Raw genomic sequence first — 20,356 nt, 5'->3', positions numbered from 1 at the left:
GCCTAGAAAACAGCCCCGTGGAGGGTCCTGATGAGGCCTAGACTCAGCTGGGAGCAAGGTAAATTGCAACTGAGTTTCAGCTTCAAGAAAGTAAAGCCAGTAAACTTGCTGGCATAATCAATTTCTTCTATCCCCTCAATCCTCCCACCTACCAGGCTGGGAAACTTTCCACCAACTAAACTCTACTTTATTAACTCCCTATCTTCCTCCCTGTCCTGCTTCTTGGTCTCACACTTGGGACTCAAAATGTGGAGTCTAGGACCTGCCCCCAATTCCTTTTCTTCTCTGTTTATCTCCCTTCCCCAGCCTCTTGCATCTGAGGCATTTGAGATCCTTTTTGAAGTTTGTCCAGGCCTTTCTTTTATTCCTGTGGGGCCAGAAAGGGGCTTAGGAAGGGCCAAAGGACTATCATGAGGCTAAATTGCCCCTGAGTCCCAGGATGGATGGGCCCATTTTTTCCTTATTCCTTGCTCAGTTTTCCCCCTGCTCCTTCTCTAGTCCTTCTTTCATATTTGTCCTTCTCATCTTTTAAACAAGACGTTCCCCCTCCCCATGCCCTTCCATTCCTCCCCTGTATCCTTATTTCTCCCAGTCTCTATCCCCTCCCTAGTCCATGGCAGGCCAATGCTATTGGTGCTTCTTCACTTTGGGACCCAGATCCATATTTGTCTTTAGTGTATATCCTCTTCCTGATAAATCCTTCAGTCCCTCTCTGGGCCCCAAGGCTGAGAGTCAGTTAACTGGGTTAGGATCATTTACTTCCTGCTTGGCTCAATCTGCCCTGGCCATAGGGCTTCCCAGGGAAGGAAGAAGAGGGAAGACTCCAACCACTTTCCAATCCAGTGCCAATTGGCCCACTAAGCATCCCAAAGGTGAATGTGCTCTGTGCCAATCTCTCCTCAGGACTGAGTCAACCCGCTTCAACCTCCTCACCTCTGTAAACACCATCCATAGAAACATGTACATTACTGGGGTACCTAGGAGTCAGGACTTTTGACTTCAGGCCCGTCATTTCCTCTTGATGGGGAAAGGGTGAGATTTACATCCCCAAATGCTCCAGAGTCCTTTAGTGAAAGAATCATTTTTGTTTGTTTAAGATTTTGGGGAAGATATCTGAGGAGGAAAGAAAGGAGATGGGGTGAGAGGGTTTCTAAATCTGAAACTCTGTCATGAGCTGTCCCCATGGTTACTCAAGGACAAGGGGGGACAGTTTTGCCTACAGCTCCAGAGACACAGAGAACAAAGGGGCGAACTTCATTTTTCTTCAAGCCAGCCTCTGTGGGGGTCTGTGAGCAGCTTCTACTGGGTCTTTGTTTGGATTCTGTGTCTGCATTTATAATTTATTTGAAATGTGCTGGATAGTGTTCTCATTTGGGGGCTGAAGTTAGCAACTGGCCCTTTAGCTAGGGAAAGTGGTTGCAAGTGGGGGTGGGGGGGAGATTATATTCACTCCTGCCAAGGACTCCCAGCCCAGAACTCTCTTTAAAGCAAGGAAGGCTTGTTCTCTTTCTTCTCAAGAGGCTCTCTTGTTCTCTGTCAGGAGAGTCTTTTTTTTTTTTTTTTTTTTTTTTAATTCATGTGGAAATCCTATGGAGAGTCTTGATTTAGGCTATGGCCTCACTCTCCATGGCCACCCTAAGAGGAAAGGCTACTTCACCTCATTACCTCCAGAGGGCTGGGCGGGGCCAAGTACCTCATAGGACTTATGTTCTTTCCAGCCAGGGCTGGCATCACTGCTTTGCCCAGTGGGGCCTGAGGTAGAAGAAGGTGTCTGGTTTCTCCAGCTGCTGCAGGAGGCTAATGGGCAAGGCATTTGCCCTTTGTCTCACCAGACTCTAACTCAGCACCAGGGTGCCCACTTAGGACCTTTCCTGGACATGAGTTTCCTTCACTGTTGTGGTCATGAGTCTCTTACTTCTGGGATTGTAGATCAGGGGTGGGGGGAGAATGTTGCATGTTGTTTTCTGGTGCTTGTTATTAAACATTTGAATAAACAGTGCTGCAAGTACTTGCTATGAAGGATCTGCAACTGGAGTCCTTCTGGGGATTTGTTTTTCTTCCTTTCTCTTGTTTTAAGTTCTTGGACAAATATCAGGACTTTCTGGTAAGTCAGACTGTTTTTTGGGGTGCAGAGAGAGCAGTTCCTAGCAGGCTCTGGTCTAGTGACATCTCCTCTTTTGGTGGCACCTAATTAGACCAAAGTAACTGGGACTCATTAACAATTCTGGAGCAAATTCAAAAGGTGAGAGATAGTGGCTTCCACAAAGCTGTTTCCATGTGCTGTCCTACCATCTGTGACCCAAACGGGCTTCCTGTCAGGAGTTGAGGGCCATATGCTTCGATTTCTTAACGATTAGCTTCTTGTTGAACAAACTTGCACCTCTATCCCCCTTCACACAATCACCCACTACATTTACATCCCCTAGAAAAATACACTTGGGCACAATTGAACAATTCAATTTTTACCAGATTCCTGGACACCCTAGGGATCATCTGTGGGTCTCAGGTTGATTCCCTGCCCTCAGAGATTATTCTTGAAGTACTTACACCTTCCCTGGATGAAAAGGAGAAGAAAATCTGAGGTCTTGCTCCCAAACTTGTTTTCCCCTTAGCTAAAGGATCAAGAGTGGGGGTGGGGGGTGAGGTGCGAGAGGTTGAGGAAAAAGGATTAGTATTTCTTTTCTAATGTGTTGCGGGGGGAATAGAGGAGGCAGACTTTTGTCTCTTGATTGTGTGAGGGTGGGAAGAAATGTTATCAGCTGAGAAGAAGAAAGAAATGGATGATTAAGGTACTTTCCAGACCTTAGCAAGGAAGATGACAGCTCTGGTGAGAAATCTCCCTATGCCGAGGCTTCAGAAGCAGCCCTTCCAGCAGAGAAAGTATTCATTAGAAAAAGAAGGCAAAGTGATGGATGAAGTCAGGGTCCAGCCAGGGTTTGGGAAGAGGCGGTACAGGGTATCGATCGCAGTTCTCAGGAGAAGAGAGACGGATCAGCATAGATGCTGCAAACACCAGCCGCCTCGGGGCCACCCCAGTTCCGGGGCTGGCTCTGGCTCGGAGACAGCCTTCTGTCATCGCGACAGGTGATCTTGGTCAGCTTAGCCAGGTCCTCTCAAACCCAGACAACGCCACTCCAACCCTCTGCTCTGCATCAGGGCAGCGTGGGTTTCCCACAGAGGAAGCACGACACGGGAGCCGAGGCCCTCCCCCACTCCAACCCCTGTGTCCTTCAGCACATCCTACAGACTCCCTCCCCTTGCCCTTCTGATTCACAGCGCCCACCTCCCTGCACCTACCCTATTCGATCTACAGGGGAGCGGCGTCGCTTCGTGGCCGCCAGCCCGGGAAGGGGCGCCAGCCAGCTGGCGGATGCACGGCTTAGAGGGGCGTCTGGGCAAAGAAAGGTTTGGGGCTGGGAGAGGTGCAGTGAGCCTGGGAGAGTGGACTGGTAGCACAAAGAATGTGTGCGTAAGGGTTAGAAGAGGAGATCCTGGAGCTTTGGTCTTCTCTTTCCCCCCCGCAATTGTGCATTTCGGAGGGACTCTGGCGGCAAACTCGGTAGGCAATAGCATCCGCTAGAAGACTACACTTCCCAGAAGGCTGTGCAGAAGGGAGGGGGCGGGGAGCAGGCAACCTGTATTGCGCTTGCGCAAAGAGTGAGCTGGAAAGGCAGGTTGTGGGGAGAGGGGAGGCGTGCCCGCGACGAGGGCGAGGGGGAGGGGGCCGAGCGGCGGCGGCGCCAGGGCGGGCGCGCGTCCGCGGCGGTGATGGCGGTGCGTGAACGCGCGGCGGCAGCAATGGCCGCTCTGGAGCGGCGGGTGCCGAGTCTCGATGACTTCGCGGGACAGAGCTGGAGCTCGTGGGTGGAGCGGGCCGACCTGCCCGCGGCTGACGGTGAGTGAAGCCACCCTAAAGTCCGGGGACCCCATCACTATCTCCCCTCCCCCCTTCCGGGCCCCCGCCAGCTGAGGGGAGCCGCCGACTGGAGCCGCCGTCCGGCTCCCCGGCCCCCCAAACAAAGGACCCGCCGGGTCCTAGTGCCCGCCCGCTCCGTCACCTTCGCGCCTCCGGGTCCTAGCGCCGGCTCACCGCTCTCAGCCCACCCAGCCCACCTCTGCCTCTGCCAGTCCCCAATACCTGCCCCCACATAGGCTTGCCTTTATCTTTCTCCTTGCCTGCTGGTCCCCAACTCGCGCCCCTCCGGCACCTGCCTCTGGCTTTCCCTGTCCGCAACAGTCCTCTCCACGTGTTTCCCACGCACCCCACTTCTGTGCCCCCTTCCTCACCCCCCTTGTTCCTTCGCCTTTTGCCCCACACCTCCTGCTCCTTTTCGGCGTTTGCCTGCAGCTACAGTGCTTTTAGACCCCCGCCCCCTCCACGTTAGTTCCTCCATCCATCCATCTATCCTCCCTCTCTCCCTCCATCCTTCAGTCCATCCATCCATGCCTTCAACCCTCTGTCCTTTCCCAGGCCTCTTGCCCTGCCTCTTGGCTCTCTCCTCTGACTCCCACCTTCTCCAGGCCCCTGAGTGCCTTAGTGAGCAGGCCTACAGCCTCTTCTGATCTTTGTCTTCTGGGCCCCAGGGAGCACCTGGCCTCGTGGCCTTTCGGGGTGACAGCGGGCATCACGCCCCTGAAGAAGTTTGCAAGTGAGAAGAGGTGGAGGAGGAGACGGCCTGGAGGGCTCTCTAATGACACTTGTTCTCCTCTGAGACATCTGACTCTCAGTTTCGTTCTGTCCATCATTCCCCGCACTTGCATTTCACGGACTTAGAGGGGGAGCTGCCCCTTGTCTCTTGCGTGCCTAACCCACCACCCCTCATATCTGGATATTATATAAGATTGTTAACAATCTTCTCATCCTAGAAGGGAGCATATCTGTTAATGGGCATCAGAGAGCAGACCTATGTGGGAGCCTAGGCCACCCCGGGGCTGCCCCATGCTGGGTGGGCAAGGATGGGGCCATTGTCAGGGTCTGGGTGCATTGAGAACCGGAAATGGAGTCAGACGGGTTTGGTGACTCAGAATTGATTTTTTTTTTCCAAGGGACAGGGAGGGGGCGTAGAGGAGGGAGGGGGGGGAGAGAGGTAGGGGGATGGGGAAAAAGCTGCTTTGCACAGCTAAGGTGTTTTTGTCATTAACCCAGAAACTGAGGTACAAGGGCAACCCCTGCCCAAAGCCCCTCTAAGAAGGGGAGGGACTTGCATAGCTGACCAAGGAGACTTTGAAGATGCCCAAGGACCAAAGACAGCAGTTTCTCTGCTCTGTGACCATCCTATCAGTGCAGGACCTGGGAAGCTGGGTGTAACTTTGACAATGCTATGGTAACCCAGGTGGAGCAAAATTGAATTCATGGGGGTGGGGACCTGGCAGAGCATCTATTTGGGATGCCACAGAGTAGCAGATAGGACCCATCTGAGAAGTCTCAAGAAAAGACTCAAGGATTTATAGAAAAATTGGTTAAGGATTGTTTCCCCTTTAAATGGGGAAGCAGGCCCGGAAAAGAGATGATATTTACCACAATCACCCAACTAGTTAGCAGTGGAACCCTGAACTGCACCTTGAAGTGAAGGGTCCCGTAAGAAAGGTGGATGGATTCTTCTTAGTGGGGCCATCTTGGTGCAGATGCAGCAGGTGAAGGAAGATGGGCATTTGAGAATGACCCTCTGAAAGGTTCCCCAAGTGGTCCTAGCACCAGGAGCTTGTCACGGAATGGGGGCTTCATACTGCTGTGTTGCAGGCCCTGCTTGGGGCTTCTGGAAAGGGGACAACCTCTGGCTTGGCTTCTGGAAAGGGGACAACCTCTGGCTTGTCTTCTGGGAAGAACAGTCTCTGGTAAGGAGAGGCTGGTGAGTCCCTAAACTGGCCCTGACCCTTCTGAGCTGTGTTTCTCCTCTAGGGGCTGAGCTGGAGGAGAGTAGCAAAAACACGAAGAAGTTGGATGCCATGACCCTCATTAAAGAAGGTGGGAGTCGACACACATTAGGGCTGGGACCCAGGGCAGACAGGACCACGCTCCACTTTTCCACCACACTACAGAAGGAGGTGGCTGCTTGAAGCAGCTGTCGGGGACCCTCATTTTGATAGGTCTGAGTCGGCCGGTTGCTCTGGCTCCTGTGACCTGTTGTTGGAGATCCTAATCATAGGTGATTACCCACTCACCTGAAAGCGCATACCCTTTGGGACTGCTTAGATTGAACTCTGGAACTGGGAGCATTCAGCATGGAGCCTGTCATGTCAGCGGGGAGGTGAAGTGCCCTCTGAGTGGTGGGATGGGAGTGCTCTCCAATCTTTCAGGGAAACCCTGGGATCCTCAGCCCCAGTAACATGGGCTTCTTTCATTGCAGACATGTCCATCTTCGGGCACTGCCCTGCCCATGACGACTTCTATTTGGTTGTGTGTAACCACTGCAGCCAAGTGGTGAAGCCTCAAGCTTTCCAGAAGCACTGCGGTGAGGGGAGCCCTAAGGCAGAAACAGAGGGACAGGGGAAGGTAGAGCAGGGAACTCTGAGGACAGGGTCAGTGGGGAGGTCTCGTGGGGTAATAGAGGGTGGTGTTGAGGATAGGAAGGTCCTGGGGGTGGCTTCAGAGCATTGTGGGGGGTCAGGTTATTGTAATTCTAGTATCCTGTGGAGTTAAGGGAGGTGTTAAGAAGTTCAGGAAGCTAGGTCTTGAATTTTGAGTCTTGAAGGCTCAGATTGAATTAGGAAGGAGGTATGTTTTCAATCTAATTTAAGGAAACTCAGATTCTGTCATGTGTGTCTACAGACAGGGCTGGCTTGGGGAAGGAAGCGGTGATACCACTCACCTTGATTATTCTTTCCACCTCCTGGTGACAGAAAGAAGACATGGGCCCCTCAGCAAGCTTTATGCCCGGGCCCCACCCCCACCTCCAGCCCCTGCCAGCTCTCAGAAATGCCATGTAGTGAATGGGCAGGGCCCAGCTTGTAGGGCCCCAGGTTCCACAAAAACCTCCTCCAGGGAGAAGGGCCAGGGGTCCCGGAGCCGTGGCCACCAGCCTCCTGAGAAGACCCAGAAAGACAACCTCTGGTAAGGAGAGGCTGGAGATTTTCTAAGACTGGCCCTGACCCTGACCCAGGGAGGGGTTGACACCAATAGAGGCAGCCCTGGGTCGAGGCATACTCCTCACAGCAGGAGGCAGTGCCTGTCTGCAGCTTCCTTCCGTGTGCTCCAGGGAAGATGGGGTCTCTTCTTCCCATGTTTCACACCCCTGCTGGAGCCCACCCAAGTTCCAGGGCTGGGAAGGAGATGGCACTGGGCTAGAGTCTAGGCCCCAGGCCTCCCCTCCCCTTCCCCAGCCAACCCCCTCTCTCCATGTGTAGCCTTTTCGTGCCTGTGGTGAATCTGGAGAAGATGTCCAGTCTCCCGAAGCCCGATGGACACGGAATCAGGGTGGCCCCACCCTCTGCTTTTCTCAGCCAGCCAGGGGGCCTCACCAAGGACTCCCCTGGAAAACCTCCCATGGCTCTCGCTTCTAAAGAACCTCCTGGCAGAGAGAACATCGAGATCATCCCCAGTGAGGGGTCCAGTCACCGGGCTGAAGGCAGCCCTCCTGAAAAGGAGCCCAGTGGGGCCAGGCTGCCCCCCAAAACCCACCGGAAGATGGCTCGTGAGTAGTTGTGGTCTTGGGGGTGTGGAAAGTGGAGTGGGGACTCCTTTGGGTGGCTTCGTCCTTGGGCCAGATGGGGAGGAGGTCAGGTTTATGAGCCTGGCCGTCACAGGTTGTAGGGTACAGGAGCCCCTGTCACGTCTTGACTTGCTTGCTTCTTGGGAAGCTTCTCTCCAGCCCGTGTCTCCTGATGCAGCCCATGCCCAGGAGGTGATGTTCTTTCTCACTCTTTCTCACCTAGATCCAGGGCGCCAGACACATGTCAACTGGCTTCTCTGGCATCCCAAATGCCCACGGCTGCTTGTGTTTCTTGATATGTGTTGCCCTGTTTTGGGCTTGAAGTCCCAAAAGGAGCACCTGGGATCAGGATAGGGATGGTTCTCACACCCAGCAAAGAGGTGTTGATGCCTAGAAGTTTCTCTGGAAGGTGGAGCCCCAGGCTGAGGGCTGGAGGCGCTTCTGCCTTAGTCCCAGTTCTTCTCAGGCCCTTGGCAGGAAGTGGCCAGATCCTCCTGTGGAACTCCTGGAATTGGTCTTGAGGTTCATTGAAACTGCTTTCCCCACAGGGAAGGAGTGCGACCTCAACAGGCAGTGTGGGGTAATAAATCCAGAGACCAAAAAGATCTGTACCCGCCTGCTGACCTGCAAGGTAACCCCCTTCCCACTGCACAGTGAGGCAGGACAGCACAGGGCTTGCCCGCTCCTTCCCTGGCAAGGAGAGGAATGTTGATGTTACTAAAGATCCAGCTTAAGGGAGAGTGGTTAGGCCCACCTTAGGGAAGGGGAGATGGGGATGCCCCTCCTGGGCAGAAGATGGGAGCAGTGGGCAGGGGTGGTTTCTGGATTCCCCCATCCTAAGGGAGGGTTTTGGCCCCATGGAGGAGGGAAACAAAGACATGTGAACACACCTGCAAATATGCCCACCCTGCCGTCCTTCACCCCTGCTGAGTTCATACCTGCTCCCCGGCTCTCCACCCTGCTGTATTCTAGATCCACTCAGTACACCAGCGCCGGGAAGTCCAGGGCCGAGCCAAGGACTTTGATGTGCTGGTGGCAGAGCTGAAGGCCAACTCCCGCAAAGGGGAGTCTCCCAAGGAGAAGAGCCCAGGGCGCAAGGAGCAAGTTTTCGAGCGCCCCTCCCAGGAGCTCCCTTCTGCAGTCCAGGTTGTGGCAGCAGTGGCTGCTCCCAGCAGCACTTTCTCTGTCCGTGCCAAGCAGACCTACCCATACTGTGCACTGCCCAGGTACGTCTAGCATCCAACCCCTACCTCACCTGGGGGTACTTGGCCCCTCAGCCATCAGGGGCCCCTGGAAACAGGCTCATGGAGTGTCCTGGAAGATGCACTCACTCAGCCCTGAGTGTGGGGGGACTCCTGGGGCTCCTGACAGTGGTGTGGAAGCAGGAGATGCCCCCGTTCCCAACCAAGCGTGCCATAGCATCCCAGCCTCTCAGCGGCATGCCAGATCCAACACTTGGGATATAAACATTTTCCCAGCTGCTTCCAACAGGCCAAATCTTGTCACTGGGGAGCCGAAAGGGTCACAGTCCCGGGCAAGGCAGCCCTACGTGTATTCACTCACTGGCTGCTTCATGTGCAGAGGCTACGCCGGATCCCGGGGAGAGCCTGCCTTGCTGAAGGAGACACGTGCATCTCTGCCTGTCACACAAGGGGCAGACACGAAACAGGTTCTGCTCACAGACAGGCTCACAGGAATATGTGATGCAAGAAGGGGGTTGAGCGAGTTGACTGGGCTGACCAGAGCTGGGTGCAGTTTAACTGTGAAGATTTTCTGGAGGAGGTGGATCTGGAGCAGATTATCCCCTGAGGAGGAAGGGGCTGGGAGGTGAAGGGGCTGGGGAGAGAATCCCTTGGGAGCGGTCTCTCTGTCTCTTACTCTGTGAGCTCTGTGGTTCCTTCCTGTCCTTCCCTTCCCTCTGTCCTCTTCTGATTGCCCTGCAGGGTGCCTGCCCCCCGTGCTCTGCTCTCTGAGCTTGGCGGGTTCAAGGACGCCCCTACTCTGACCCCACAACAGTCACATTCCCCTCACATCCCCTTTGGCCCTTCCAGGTCCCGGGCCTCCTCTGAGAGTGAATTGGATGATGCAGGCCCCTGTGGTGGTGATGGAGACCCAGGCCTGTTCCCCTTCCCCATGCCCCGGGGTGGGGCCCAGGCCTCCAGCGAGGAGAGCGAGGAGGAGGGGACATCTGATGACCTCCACCTCTCCCCTGACTGCCATTATGCAACCCGGCCCCCGAGGCCACAGGCGGTAAGAACCTGGGGCAGGGGCCTAGGGTGGGGGTGGCCCAGCACTCCTGGCCCACAATATGGGGAGGAGGTCAGATCCTGTGTGCAGATGCCCTCTGTGCACCTCAACCCTGCCAACCATGCACCTTCCTTCTGCCTTTAGTTCTGCACCTTTGGGAGCCGGCTGGTGAGCCCAGGATGCTATGTATTTAGTCGCCGGCTGGACCGGTTCTGCTCGGCACTCAGCTCCATGCTGGAACGGCACCTCAGCTCACACATGTGGAAGTAAGTCTCTTGGGCCCAGAATGGAAGTTCTAGAATGGACATTCCCAGGCTCCAGACATACCTGGGCTTCAGAAGTCCTGATCTTTCCCATATACCCATAGGTGTGCCTTGGCCGTTTGCCAGCAGGACCCCAGATAGGGAGTGGCATGAAAAGGAGGTGGGAAAACTTGGCAGCCTAGAGCTTGGCTAAGGCAGGGCATGTGAAGGTGGTCTGGGGGTGAATCCAGACTCTCATCCATCACTTCCAGTACCTTTTGGGTGACTAGAGATAGGGGATGCCCCAACCAAGATTTAAAATGAAGTTCCTGGTGAGTCTACGTCCTAGTTCGTATATACGGGCTAATTCCTCTCCACAGGCACATCCCTGTGCTATCTTCCTAACCTTCAGTTCCAGCATCTCCCAGCAGATGGCAGCAACTCTGGGGCCCTGCTGGCCATTTCTAGGTGGGGCAGAGAGACTGGAGTGTGTCTTGTGTTGGGGGAAGCTCTCTTGTTTGCTTGGCAGTCACAGCGTGCTCTCTTTTCGCTGCAGGAAGATTCCACCGGCGACCGAACCTCCATCTCACCTTGTCAACTCCCCCTTATCTGCTCCCCTGAGCCCATCCTCTACAGGCAGCTGCCCCCGCCTTCCAGGTCCACCCCCCAGACCTGCCTGCCCAGCCTCCACGCCCCCTACCAAGGACAGCCTTGTCCCCAGCTACCCTGCAGGCTCCCCCAGCGTGGCGGCCGCCTGTAGCCAGGCAGAGTGCATGGGCGGGAGCCAGGCCATCACCTCACCACTGCCTGCCAACACGCCATCCCCGTCCTTCAGCAAGCTGCCGCCTTCCAAGGCCAGCAAGTCATCCAAAGGCAAGGACGGGGTGGAGATGGAGGCCCCTTCTCGAAAGCGGAAGTTATCCCCTGGCCCCACCACTTTTAAACGGACCTGCATCCTGGAGCCCACTGGAAAAGGCAAACCCTCTGGCTGCCGGGGCCTCTCGGCCAAGACTAAAACAGCCCTGAGCATGGGGCTTAATGGGACAATGGGGCCAAGAGTGAAGCGGGCAGGGCCCCTGGACTGTCGTGGCTCCCCTCATCAGCTCCCCACACCAGTCAAGTCTTCTCAGCTGGAGAACCGGGGAGCAGCTGGACACCCAGCCAAGGCCCTGTCAACCAACTGCCTCTCTGAGGAGGAGGTGGCCAAGAAGCGGAAAAACCTGGCTACGTACTGCCGGCCAGTGAAGGCCAAGCACTGTCAGGCTGGTGCCCCTGCTGATGTGGCCTGTTCTGTGCGCCGCAAGAAGCCAGGCCCGGCCCTGGCCTTTGAGGAGAAGTGCTCTACACTGAAGGTACCAGCCAGGCTCCCTGAAGATTGACGAGGGTGGGGTGCACAGTGGGTACCTGATACGGAGAAGATGCTACATTGGTGTTTGTGCAGGGAAAGGGAGGAAGGGGAAGTTGAGAGAGAGTTCCTGGACTGTTTTCCTTAGGAAGAGGTAGGTCAGCTCTTAGCAAAGTGACTCCAGCATTTGCCTGGTGAACCTTCCCCCATCCCTAACCCTTTCCCTTGGGCTAAGGAGATGCAGCACCCCTCCACCCCTGCTTTTGCTGTAACCAGAGGGTCACTTGTTTCTGAATTGGCTGTGACCCTCATTCCAGGTACTGGAGCTACCTCTGTTCCCTGAAGGAAAGGGAGTTTGAGTCCTTGGGTCACAGCCTAACATGCCAAGCAGCAAGGTGGGTGGGCTGGTCTTGCTCACTGGTTTTTCCTCTGGGCATTAGGGCCTTGAAGGGCAGGCACACGACCCCATGCCCACTTCTGCACGTGTGCCCACCTTGCACATGTGCTCACCTCCAGCCGTGTGAGTGACAGACAGGTTCTCCAGGATTACTAGTAAAGCCTGTAGCCAGTTTTATTTGCCTGTTCTGGTGGGATCCCTGGCGTAGCATGCCATGTGCTCTCCATATGATCTCTGCCAGGAGGGACTTACTGGAGGTGGGACGGGGGTGCTCTCCTGGGTTAGATGTGGGCCCATAAGCCATGTGTGTTCTCCAACTTCACTACCTAAACTGGCTCTAGTGAGCTGACATTCATCTTCCCCCTTGGCTCAGTTTTACTCCCCAGGCCAGCAGAAGGAAATCAAGCTTTAGCCCCTGTAGTCCACACAGTTCACCGGAAGGACAGCAGGCAGGCCCCCACCCTGACCCTTTCTCTTGCCTCTTGTCTTCCTGCAGTCAAAAGCCCATTAATGAGAAAGTGCCTGCCCACTGCAACGGAGCCGCCAGCACCTCCTCCCCTCCAGATCTGGGCCCCAGGCTGCTGCCGCTTTTTATAACTTTATATTATTTTTTTTAAGAAAAAAATCTCTTTAAAATACCTCAAGACTGTCTCCCTGTTCTGTTGCTGCTATGAAAATATAAAAACAGAAACATAGAAAAGGAAGGAAAAAAAAAAATAACAAAATGAATGTCCTTACTGTCCCCAGCTCTACCCTGGGTGGCTGAGATGATAGGCAGCCAGACTCCAGCTCCCATAGCTTGCCTGCAAAAGTCTCTTATGCTCATTATTATTATTGTCATCTTGTCATTTTCAGTAGTGTGAAAATGCATGGGGTTTGTGTCACTGGGAGAGTGTTCTTTCCAGACAGGATGATGAGGTGTGTGGCTCTGAATGGGCAAGGCTTCCTGAGTCTTGACCCCAGAGACGACTATGTTCCCACTAGTAATAGAAACTTGAGAGGGAGAGCTGCACCTCTGGCTCTTCTCTAGGATCCTTGCCCTGAGGGTCTGGGAATTGGCTTGTGGAATTGGTTGTGGTCCTCCAGCAACCCTAGGCATCCATCCCTCCCTGAATTATTGCCTGTTTTTCTTCAGCTGTTCCTGCTTTTCCGACCTCTTACCAGCAGCCTCATTTTCTCAACCACTTAGGGAGCTTGAGCTGGGCTGGTCATTGCTGTTGGAAGTTCCTGCTTTCTATTGGACAGCCTTTCTTCCCGGCCTGTGGGTTTGCCTTTAAGGAAAGGGTAGAACCTTTCCCAGGGAGGCCTCCTTGGGCTGAACCACACCTTTTTTGGAGGCAGGAAGGGAAGAGGCATCATCACTTGCAGAACTGGTGGTGTGGGAGGCCCTGGTCCCTCAGGATCACCTGGCTCCTCAGGGCTGAGCAGCTGCTGAGGAGGCGGCAGGGCTGGGAGTGCCCTAGTTATTCCATTTATCTCGCTGGGGACAACTTCAGATAGGAGATGAGACTTGCATCTCCCTTCTTTGGTCAGCCAGGTTCAAGGCACTATAGCCCTGTCATTTCCTATTTGCCTTGCTTTTAGGCAGAGAGGAGGCTTGTTCCCTCAACAAAACAAGAGGAGGCGACAGGACACAGTGCACAGCCAGGGAAATCCAGTACTACTAGAAATCGGCTCCAAACACTGGTTTCACACTCTTGGTTCAGCATACTAAGTGTGTGATTTGGGGTTTCACTGAAATCGTTTGCCACAAATGTAATTTCCACATGCTGATTGGATTTAGGCCCGTGTAGACAGACACACAGATACAAATGAAGGTGGGCCGAGAGCTATCCGGTCCCCTTCTGCCTCCGGGCTCTCGCGGGAGCGGGCCTCTCCGGAGCACTCGCGCTTCCCCCCCAGCCCCCAGAGGGCGCTGTGGGCCACTCCGCCGCACTGCCGGAGGCGTCCTCGGGGAGGAGCCTCTCCTGCAGCCGCCTCCGCCTCCGCGATCGCAAACCCGGAAGACGTGCTCGGGCAGCTGGAGTGTGAGGGCCCGCTGGGCACGGCCATGCAGCCCCTGGAGGTAGGTCTGGTTCCCGCTCCAGCTGGGGAGCCGAGACTGACCCGCTGGCTGCGGCGAGGCAGTGGGATCTTGGCGCACCTGGTAGCTTTGGGCTTCACCATCTTTCTGACAGCGCTGTCCCGGCCAGGAACCAGTGAGTGTGCGGGGCGGGGCGGGGCGGGGCGGGGCTGCGGAAGGGGGCGGAGCGGAGATGCTGGAGGGGCAGCGCTTGGGAGCGCCGAGAGACTTGGAGGAGGGACCCCAGCTGTAAAGGGGAGACAGAGACAGTGGAGGGGTTTTGAGGGCCTGGTGGGGCGGGGGCGGGGCCCCAGGGGTCCTGGAAGAATGAGGCTTTGGGTGCTGCGGAGGAAGGGCAGACAATTGAACAGACCGAACTACTTCCTCAGAAACAGGTCCCCTGATGGAGGATAGAAGTGAAGGAGGCCGGGCTTGGTGGGTCACGCCTGAAATCCCAGCACTTTGGGAGGCCGACTCGGGTGGATCACTTGAGGTCAGGAGTTCGAGACTAGCCTGGCCAACATGGTGAAACCCGGTCTCTACTAAGAATACAAAAATTAGCCGGGTGTGATGGCGCGCGCCTGTAGTCCCAGCTACTGTGGAGGCTGAGGCAGGCAAATCGCTTGAACCCGGGAGGCGAAGGTTGCAGTGAGCCAAGATCGCACCACTACACTCCAGCCTGTGCGACAGAGGGAGACTCCGTCTCAAAAAAGGCAGAGGTCTATTCTCTATTCTGGTACTGAGCTGCCAGCTGAGAGGCACTGAACGGCGAACCCAGACCAAACTGTGTGTATAGGGAGGCCCTCTTGGTTGCTTACCTTGGGGCCCCTTAGCTGCTCCACTTTGTCCCTAGTTCCTGTTCCCAATTAGGGTTGGGGATGCTACTTTTCTCCTGTGGCTGGATTCTTTGGGATCCACCTAGCTACAGGGGCTGGAACAATGGTATGGAACCCTCAGCCTCTTCTCTTTGATTCTTAGGTCTTTTCTCCTGGCACCCTGTATTTATGGCCTTGGCGGTGAGTTTGGGCTTCTATCTGATTTGTTTGGGTATGTCCCGCCTCACTCCCAGGGAAGCACCTAGCCTTCAGAAAGCTCAGCCTTCTAAGGCTAAGATGGGTGGAGGAAACATCTAGGGCTTATCTTTCCCTGCAGCCTATGGGATTTGGAAAGCGGAGGGCTGGGCCATAGGCAAATGTCAGGTGGTTGAAAAGGGTGGCAGGGCATGGAAGGTACTTCTTTCTCCATTGGGGGTCTGAAGGAGAAGGGGGGTGAGGTGTTATCCAGTCATCTCCCTACTTGTCCCCAAATTTCAGGAGGAAGTTTAACATTTGCTGTTCCACTGGTCAAGAAATGGGAGTCATTGTAGAGGTTGGGGTGGGGAGATGTCAACCTGAACGAGGAGACTTTGTTGCCAGAAATGTTGAGCAGTGAGGCTGGTAGTCCTGGTGGAACTTATTTAAACCCTATCCTCTGTCCTCTTTGTTAGGATGTATGAGAGGACCTCCTTTTTCTCAGGCCTCCAAGCCAGACATGAGGCTTACTGCTCTCTCCTGTGTTCACAGTTCTGCCTCTGCATGGCCGAAGCCATCCTACTCTTCTCACCTGAACACTCCCCGTTCTTTTTCTGCTCCCGAAAAGCTCGGATCCGGCTCCACTGGGCAGGGCAGACCCTAGCCATCCTCTGTGCAGCTCTGGGCCTGGGCTTCATCATCTCCAGCAGGACCCGCAGTGAACTGCCTCATCTGGTGTCCTGGCACAGCTGGGTAGGAGCCCTGACACTGCTGGCCACTGGTGGCCAGGCACTGTGTGGGCTCTGCCTCCTCTGTCCTCGGGCAGCCAGGGTCTCGAGGGTGGCTCGCCTCAAGCTCTACCATCTGACATGTGGACTAGTGATCTACCTGATGGCTACAGTAACGGTGCTTCTGGGCATGTACTCAGTATGGTTCCAGGCCCAGATCAAAGGTGCAGCATGGTACCTGTGCCTGGCACTGCCTGTGTATCCAGCCCTCGTGATCATGCACCAGATCTCCAGATCCTACTTACCAAGGAAGAAAATGGAAATGTGAGTTCCTGCAAACTCTGAATCTAGGTGGGACATTTACCTTGGACTTCATGGTTCCTTTGGTCGTCTACAAAGGATCTGTTTCAGAAGTGGTCAGGTTTTTGCACTTCTTGGCTGGTCCAGGGACTGCAGAAACCAAAGCTGCTATTGCTGAGGAATAATTCAGTTCAGTGGGTCAAAATGGGGAAATGTACTGGCTACTAGTGGAAGGTGACGGAGAGCCTGATCCTGAAGCCTCTACTTGATGAGAGTCAGTTTTGGGTGATGCTAGTGATGTGCTGGTGGTCATTTCTTGCTTGTGTGCCTGATGAAAAATTGTAAGTTATGAATGGCATCCATGGATATTTGACTTACTTTTAAGAAAGCAGTGTGATGTAGTGGAGAGAGCCCATGGGTCTTGTTTATGGGATATGGTACTCTTAGGCTCTGTTGTATAACCTTAGGTACATTCCATACCTTAAGACCTCCGTTTCTTCATCTGTGAAATGTTTCTAAGCAGTCTCTAAGTCCCTTCCATCTTAACATTCAACATCTGTCAGGTCCATGTCTCAGAACACCCTCCCAGCTGTGAACCACGTGGACCACTTAGCACATTCGGGGTAGTTCTTTACTCTCCCTTTACTCCCCTGGAGGGACAGCTCTGCCCTTGAGGCCCTTCAGAAATCTGTGCTGATTTGGTCCCTGCGCCAGGGCATAGGGGGTCAGACCCTGTGGAGAGAAGGGACTCAGATGAGGGTCTTCTGGACTGTAAGACAGTGAAGGCACTAAAGTCACTTTAAAGCTTTTGGAGGAGCAGGAGGGCATTGGCATCTTCCTTCAGCCCACCTCAGGATCTGGGCTTGAGGGCTGCACAGCCTGTGTGTGCTCCCTCCCCTGAAATTGCTTCTCAGGACAAAGGAGCCCTGGGCATCTCATGCTTTGCCCTTCTTAGGGCTCAGGTTCTTGCCTTAGCACATAGCTACTTGGAGCTTTTAAAGCTTTTCATAAGGGCCAAGGAAGTGGGGAAGGGCTTTTCTGATCCAAAGAAAACAAAGTTTCTCTGGTTCCCCCCTTCCCTTTTTTGTTATCTAAGCTTTCCTCAGTTGTCATCTCTTGCCAGCTCTTTGGTCCAAGAGGGGACTGAGTTTGGTGCCAGCTGGCAAATGAGGGCTGGGCTCTCTTCCCCACAGAGAACCCCCCTCCTTGTTGCAGCTGAAAGTAGTTCCCCAGACTGCCCTCAGTGGTGAGGACTGGATGCCAGACTGCTTAGCTGTGGTCTGGCTCAGTTGGGAAGATGGGACCTCCTTAAATCATGGCAAGGACTGACAACAGCGAAGCCAGGAAAGTGCTGCTGAGGCAGGTACACTTAGCTCACAGGGAACTCTGGGAAGCCTGGGGTGTAGGCGCTGGAGCTCCAGTTCCTGGGAGCAGGGGCAGGTGTTCTTAGATGTTAATGTTGTGGATGACCCTGGTCTTCTGAAGATTCAGGTCCTCCTCTCCGTGTAGCTCAGAAGAAAGGAGGTTGGTGTGATTCAATAGTACAAGAATGGGGACAGCAAGGGCAGAAGTGTCCTCTCCGTGTACCTCATTATGCCCCTCCTGGGGGAGACTGCATCTTCCAGGATAAGCATCTAAAGGAGGCCCCTGCTGTGCAGAAGGATGATTGTTCCTGTCTCTTTCATTGTCCTCCTTCCTCTCAAACTATCCAGCGTGGTGTGAACTCGGAAGAAACAGTTACTGGGGCTGCATGGAGAATCTCACCTGTGGTCATTTTGATCCAGGGACTGCATCTCCTCTTCCCTCATCACAGCCAATGCTGAGGGGCTCACCCTACCTGCAGCAGGGTAGGAGGGCCAGGCAAAGTTCACCAGCTTGCTCAGAGAGCAAGCAGGCAATGCCGCAGTAAAGCCTGAGCCTGCCTGAGGTGCTGCCTCCTCCCAGGTGGTGCGGGGGCTGATGGGCGGGCGGGCAGGCGTGCTGACAGCCGGCAGTTTGCGTGGGCTGTGCCATCTGATGTCTATTCCCAGCCCTGGGAGGAAGGGGGAGTCATTTATATTCTGCAGGAGGAAGGGGGCCCAGCTGTCGCCTTTCTGACCAGCGGGCCTGGAGGGCAGGGGCACAGAGCAGAGAGGAGGGCACAGGTGGTCTGCTGCTTAGCCTGGTCTGACTGCAGTATAGGGAACAGGTCACCAGGAGGAGCCCTTCATCCTGGCAGGCCGGATTGTGTAGTGACTTCCCTCCCCCCTCTTTCCATTTCTCCATCACCACCTGCCCTCACATCCTAGGGCAGCAGCTGGACAGCCATTAGACCTCAGTGCCAGGGCACTCTTCCTCCAGCTGGGATCTCAGTGGCTCCCAGCTTCATGACCTCCTGCTTGTGTTCCCTCCTCCTCCATCCTCTGTTCCGCGCACCTCCCCTTTTCTCCTCATGTCTGGGGTATTCACTTGGCTCCTCAGCAAGGAAGCAAACGCCTTGGAGGAGAAAGCACATGGTTGCCCTTTTGTCCTTGCTTCCTGGCTAGGGAAAGCTGCTAGTGGTCAGCCTGTTTTGCCTTAAAAAAAAAAAAAAAAAAAAAAGCCAGGGCAGGGTGCTTAGATTTTAAAAATTTGTGTGTCATTTGCACAAATTTTCATATCAAGCTAAGTCCCGATTCCATTTGATTATATTCCAAATTTGATCATATTCCAAGTTTGATTATATTCAGATTCAACCTTGAGGACATTAGAAATATAGATGGCTTCTGTATCCAAATCTGAACAGAATTGAGATTACCTTCCTGGGTTCAGCTACCCCTCCAAAACCCCATCTTTCCTGTAACTGCCCCTCTTCTGACCCCCATCGCAGCTGGGGATGGTATGGAAGGAGAGGAGCTCTGCGTGAGGGGAGGTCCTCCAGCCTCACCTTCCTGGCTCTGAAGTGGTAGGCTGTTACCACTTGCCAGGCTGGGCCTCCTTCTCCCCCGACCCTTTCACACAGCAGACTGCCCTTCCCCACTCACTGGCCCATCCTTTCTTTCTCATTGTCCCACCTTCTTCCACCCCCGTGCATGGATGCTGTAGGCCGTTTTTTTTTGTGTTTTTTTTTTTGAGATGGAGTCTTACTCTGTTCTCAGGCTGGAGTGCAGTGGCGTGATCTCGGCTCACTGCAACCTTTGCCTTCCAGGTTCAAACAATTCTCCTGCCTCAGCCTCCTGAGTAGCTGGGACTACAGGCACCTGCCCACCATATATCTGTATTTTTAGTAGAGACGGGGTTTCACCCCATCAAGACCATGTTGGACAGGATGGTCTTGATCTCTTGACCTCGTGATCTGCCCGCCTCGGCCTCCCAAAGTGCTGGGATTACAGGCGTGAGCCACCGTGCCTGGCCAGGCCTTGTTTTTAAAATCTCACTGTGGGAGATTCAGGCATTCTCCCTGAGCCAGCTGGCTGCTGTGCCAAGGCCTGTTCAGAGTTAATAATCATCATTAGCTGAATGGTGCTTGGGCCTTTCAGCTTCAGATCTCTAAGCACTTGCAGGCTGAGTCAGCCAGCCCTGACCTTAGCCCTCTTCCTGGGTTGCAGAGTGTAACAGAATGGGGAGGCACTGTGGGAAGGAAGTCAGGAATCTTGCTGCTAGCCACGCCTTGCAGTGTCTGTCTTCTGAGAGTGGGCACTGAGAGTCCTCTCAGTAAACTTGCAAAATTAAGACTTGCACCTGACAAAGGTCAAGATATGTAGGGAACACAGTGTACGCTAGGCTGAGTGACTGTGGTGGTGGCAGGGGTGGCTATTGAGCCTCAACTTCTAGTACTCCTGCCCTTCCTTCTGTTTACCTGTCTTGGCCTCCAGGGTGCACTCCTGGTCTTGATACCTCAAGCCCAGCATTTCTGGGGCTCCTCTGCAAGCTTAGAGAGCAGGGAGGCTTCTGGTAGTGCTCCTGATGCTCCTGTGTCTGGTTGGCACAAATCCTGCATAACATGAAATGAAAGGTGCATCGGCCTGGGGGCTGGGAAACCTGCAGTATGAATTTACTCCGTCCCTATCACTGGTGTGGCCGTGGGCAAACCACTTATTGCTTGACCTACCTCACAGGGATGTTGTGAGGGTTAGATGAGAGAATGAATGTTAACAGGAATTGGAAAGTTCAAAGCATTAAACTAAACACATGTAAACAGGTGGTATTATCATGTTCTTGTCTTTCTCTTTCACTGAGCCAGGCTTTGGGCTTTATGCTTCTTAGGCAATACAGTTAAGGATAATGACAGGGGATCTAAGTCTCGGAGGGTTGTTTTCACCATTGTAAGAAAACATGGACACATTTCTTTCTTCCAGATGCAAGGCCAGCTCTTACTCCTGCCAGAAATGTCACCAAGGCCATGACTAATGACGTTT

The 20,356-nt window shown here is 54.2% G+C and overlaps 2 protein-coding genes across 6 annotated transcripts; both read left to right on the top strand.

Moving 5' to 3' along the window:
- Positions 1-3,719: 3,719 nt before the first annotated feature.
- On the top strand, positions 3,720-12,519 carry ATXN7L2 (ataxin 7 like 2). Of its 3 annotated transcripts, XM_012468059.3 has the most exons (12): positions 3,720-3,895; positions 5,900-5,965; positions 6,348-6,452; positions 6,841-7,051; positions 7,345-7,631; positions 8,198-8,280; positions 8,622-8,875; positions 9,701-9,899; positions 10,041-10,162; positions 10,695-11,490; positions 11,801-11,878; positions 12,377-12,519. In XM_012468059.3, exons 1-11 carry the CDS (start codon positions 3,769-3,771, stop codon positions 11,840-11,842), a joined length of 2,292 nt encoding a protein of 763 aa, XP_012323482.1. In that variant the 5' UTR covers positions 3,720-3,768; the 3' UTR covers positions 11,843-11,878; positions 12,377-12,519. The 3 variants fall into 3 exon arrangements, with proteins under 3 accessions (XP_012323482.1, XP_012323483.1, XP_064228801.1); XM_012468060.3 differs by lacking the exon at positions 11,801-11,878; XM_064372731.1 differs by lacking the exons at positions 11,801-11,878; positions 12,377-12,519 and having other exon boundaries at positions 3,769-3,895; positions 10,695-11,787.
- A 1,364-nt stretch (positions 12,520-13,883) lies between these two features.
- Positions 13,884-20,140, top strand: LOC105727900 (probable transmembrane reductase CYB561D1). Of its 3 annotated transcripts, none has more exons than XM_012468064.3 (3): positions 13,884-13,945; positions 14,921-14,958; positions 15,505-20,140. In XM_012468064.3, the coding sequence occupies exons 2-3, from the start codon at positions 14,947-14,949 to the stop codon at positions 16,006-16,008; spliced, it is 516 nt and encodes a 171-aa protein (XP_012323487.2). In that variant the 5' UTR covers positions 13,884-13,945; positions 14,921-14,946; the 3' UTR covers positions 16,009-20,140. The 3 variants fall into 3 exon arrangements, with proteins under 3 accessions (XP_012323487.2, XP_012323486.2, XP_012323488.2); XM_012468063.3 differs by having other exon boundaries at positions 13,931-14,078; XM_012468065.3 differs by lacking the exons at positions 13,884-13,945; positions 14,921-14,958 and adding an exon at positions 14,145-14,435.
- Positions 20,141-20,356: the final 216 nt, after the last annotated feature.

Source organism: Aotus nancymaae, unplaced genomic scaffold, assembly GCF_030222135.1.
Source record: "Aotus nancymaae isolate 86718 unplaced genomic scaffold, 86718_ANA_hifiasm-v0.15.2.pri h1tg000007l, whole genome shotgun sequence".
NCBI lineage: Eukaryota > Metazoa > Chordata > Mammalia > Primates > Aotidae > Aotus > Aotus nancymaae.
This window is presented reverse-complemented; position numbering and strand designations above follow the sequence as displayed.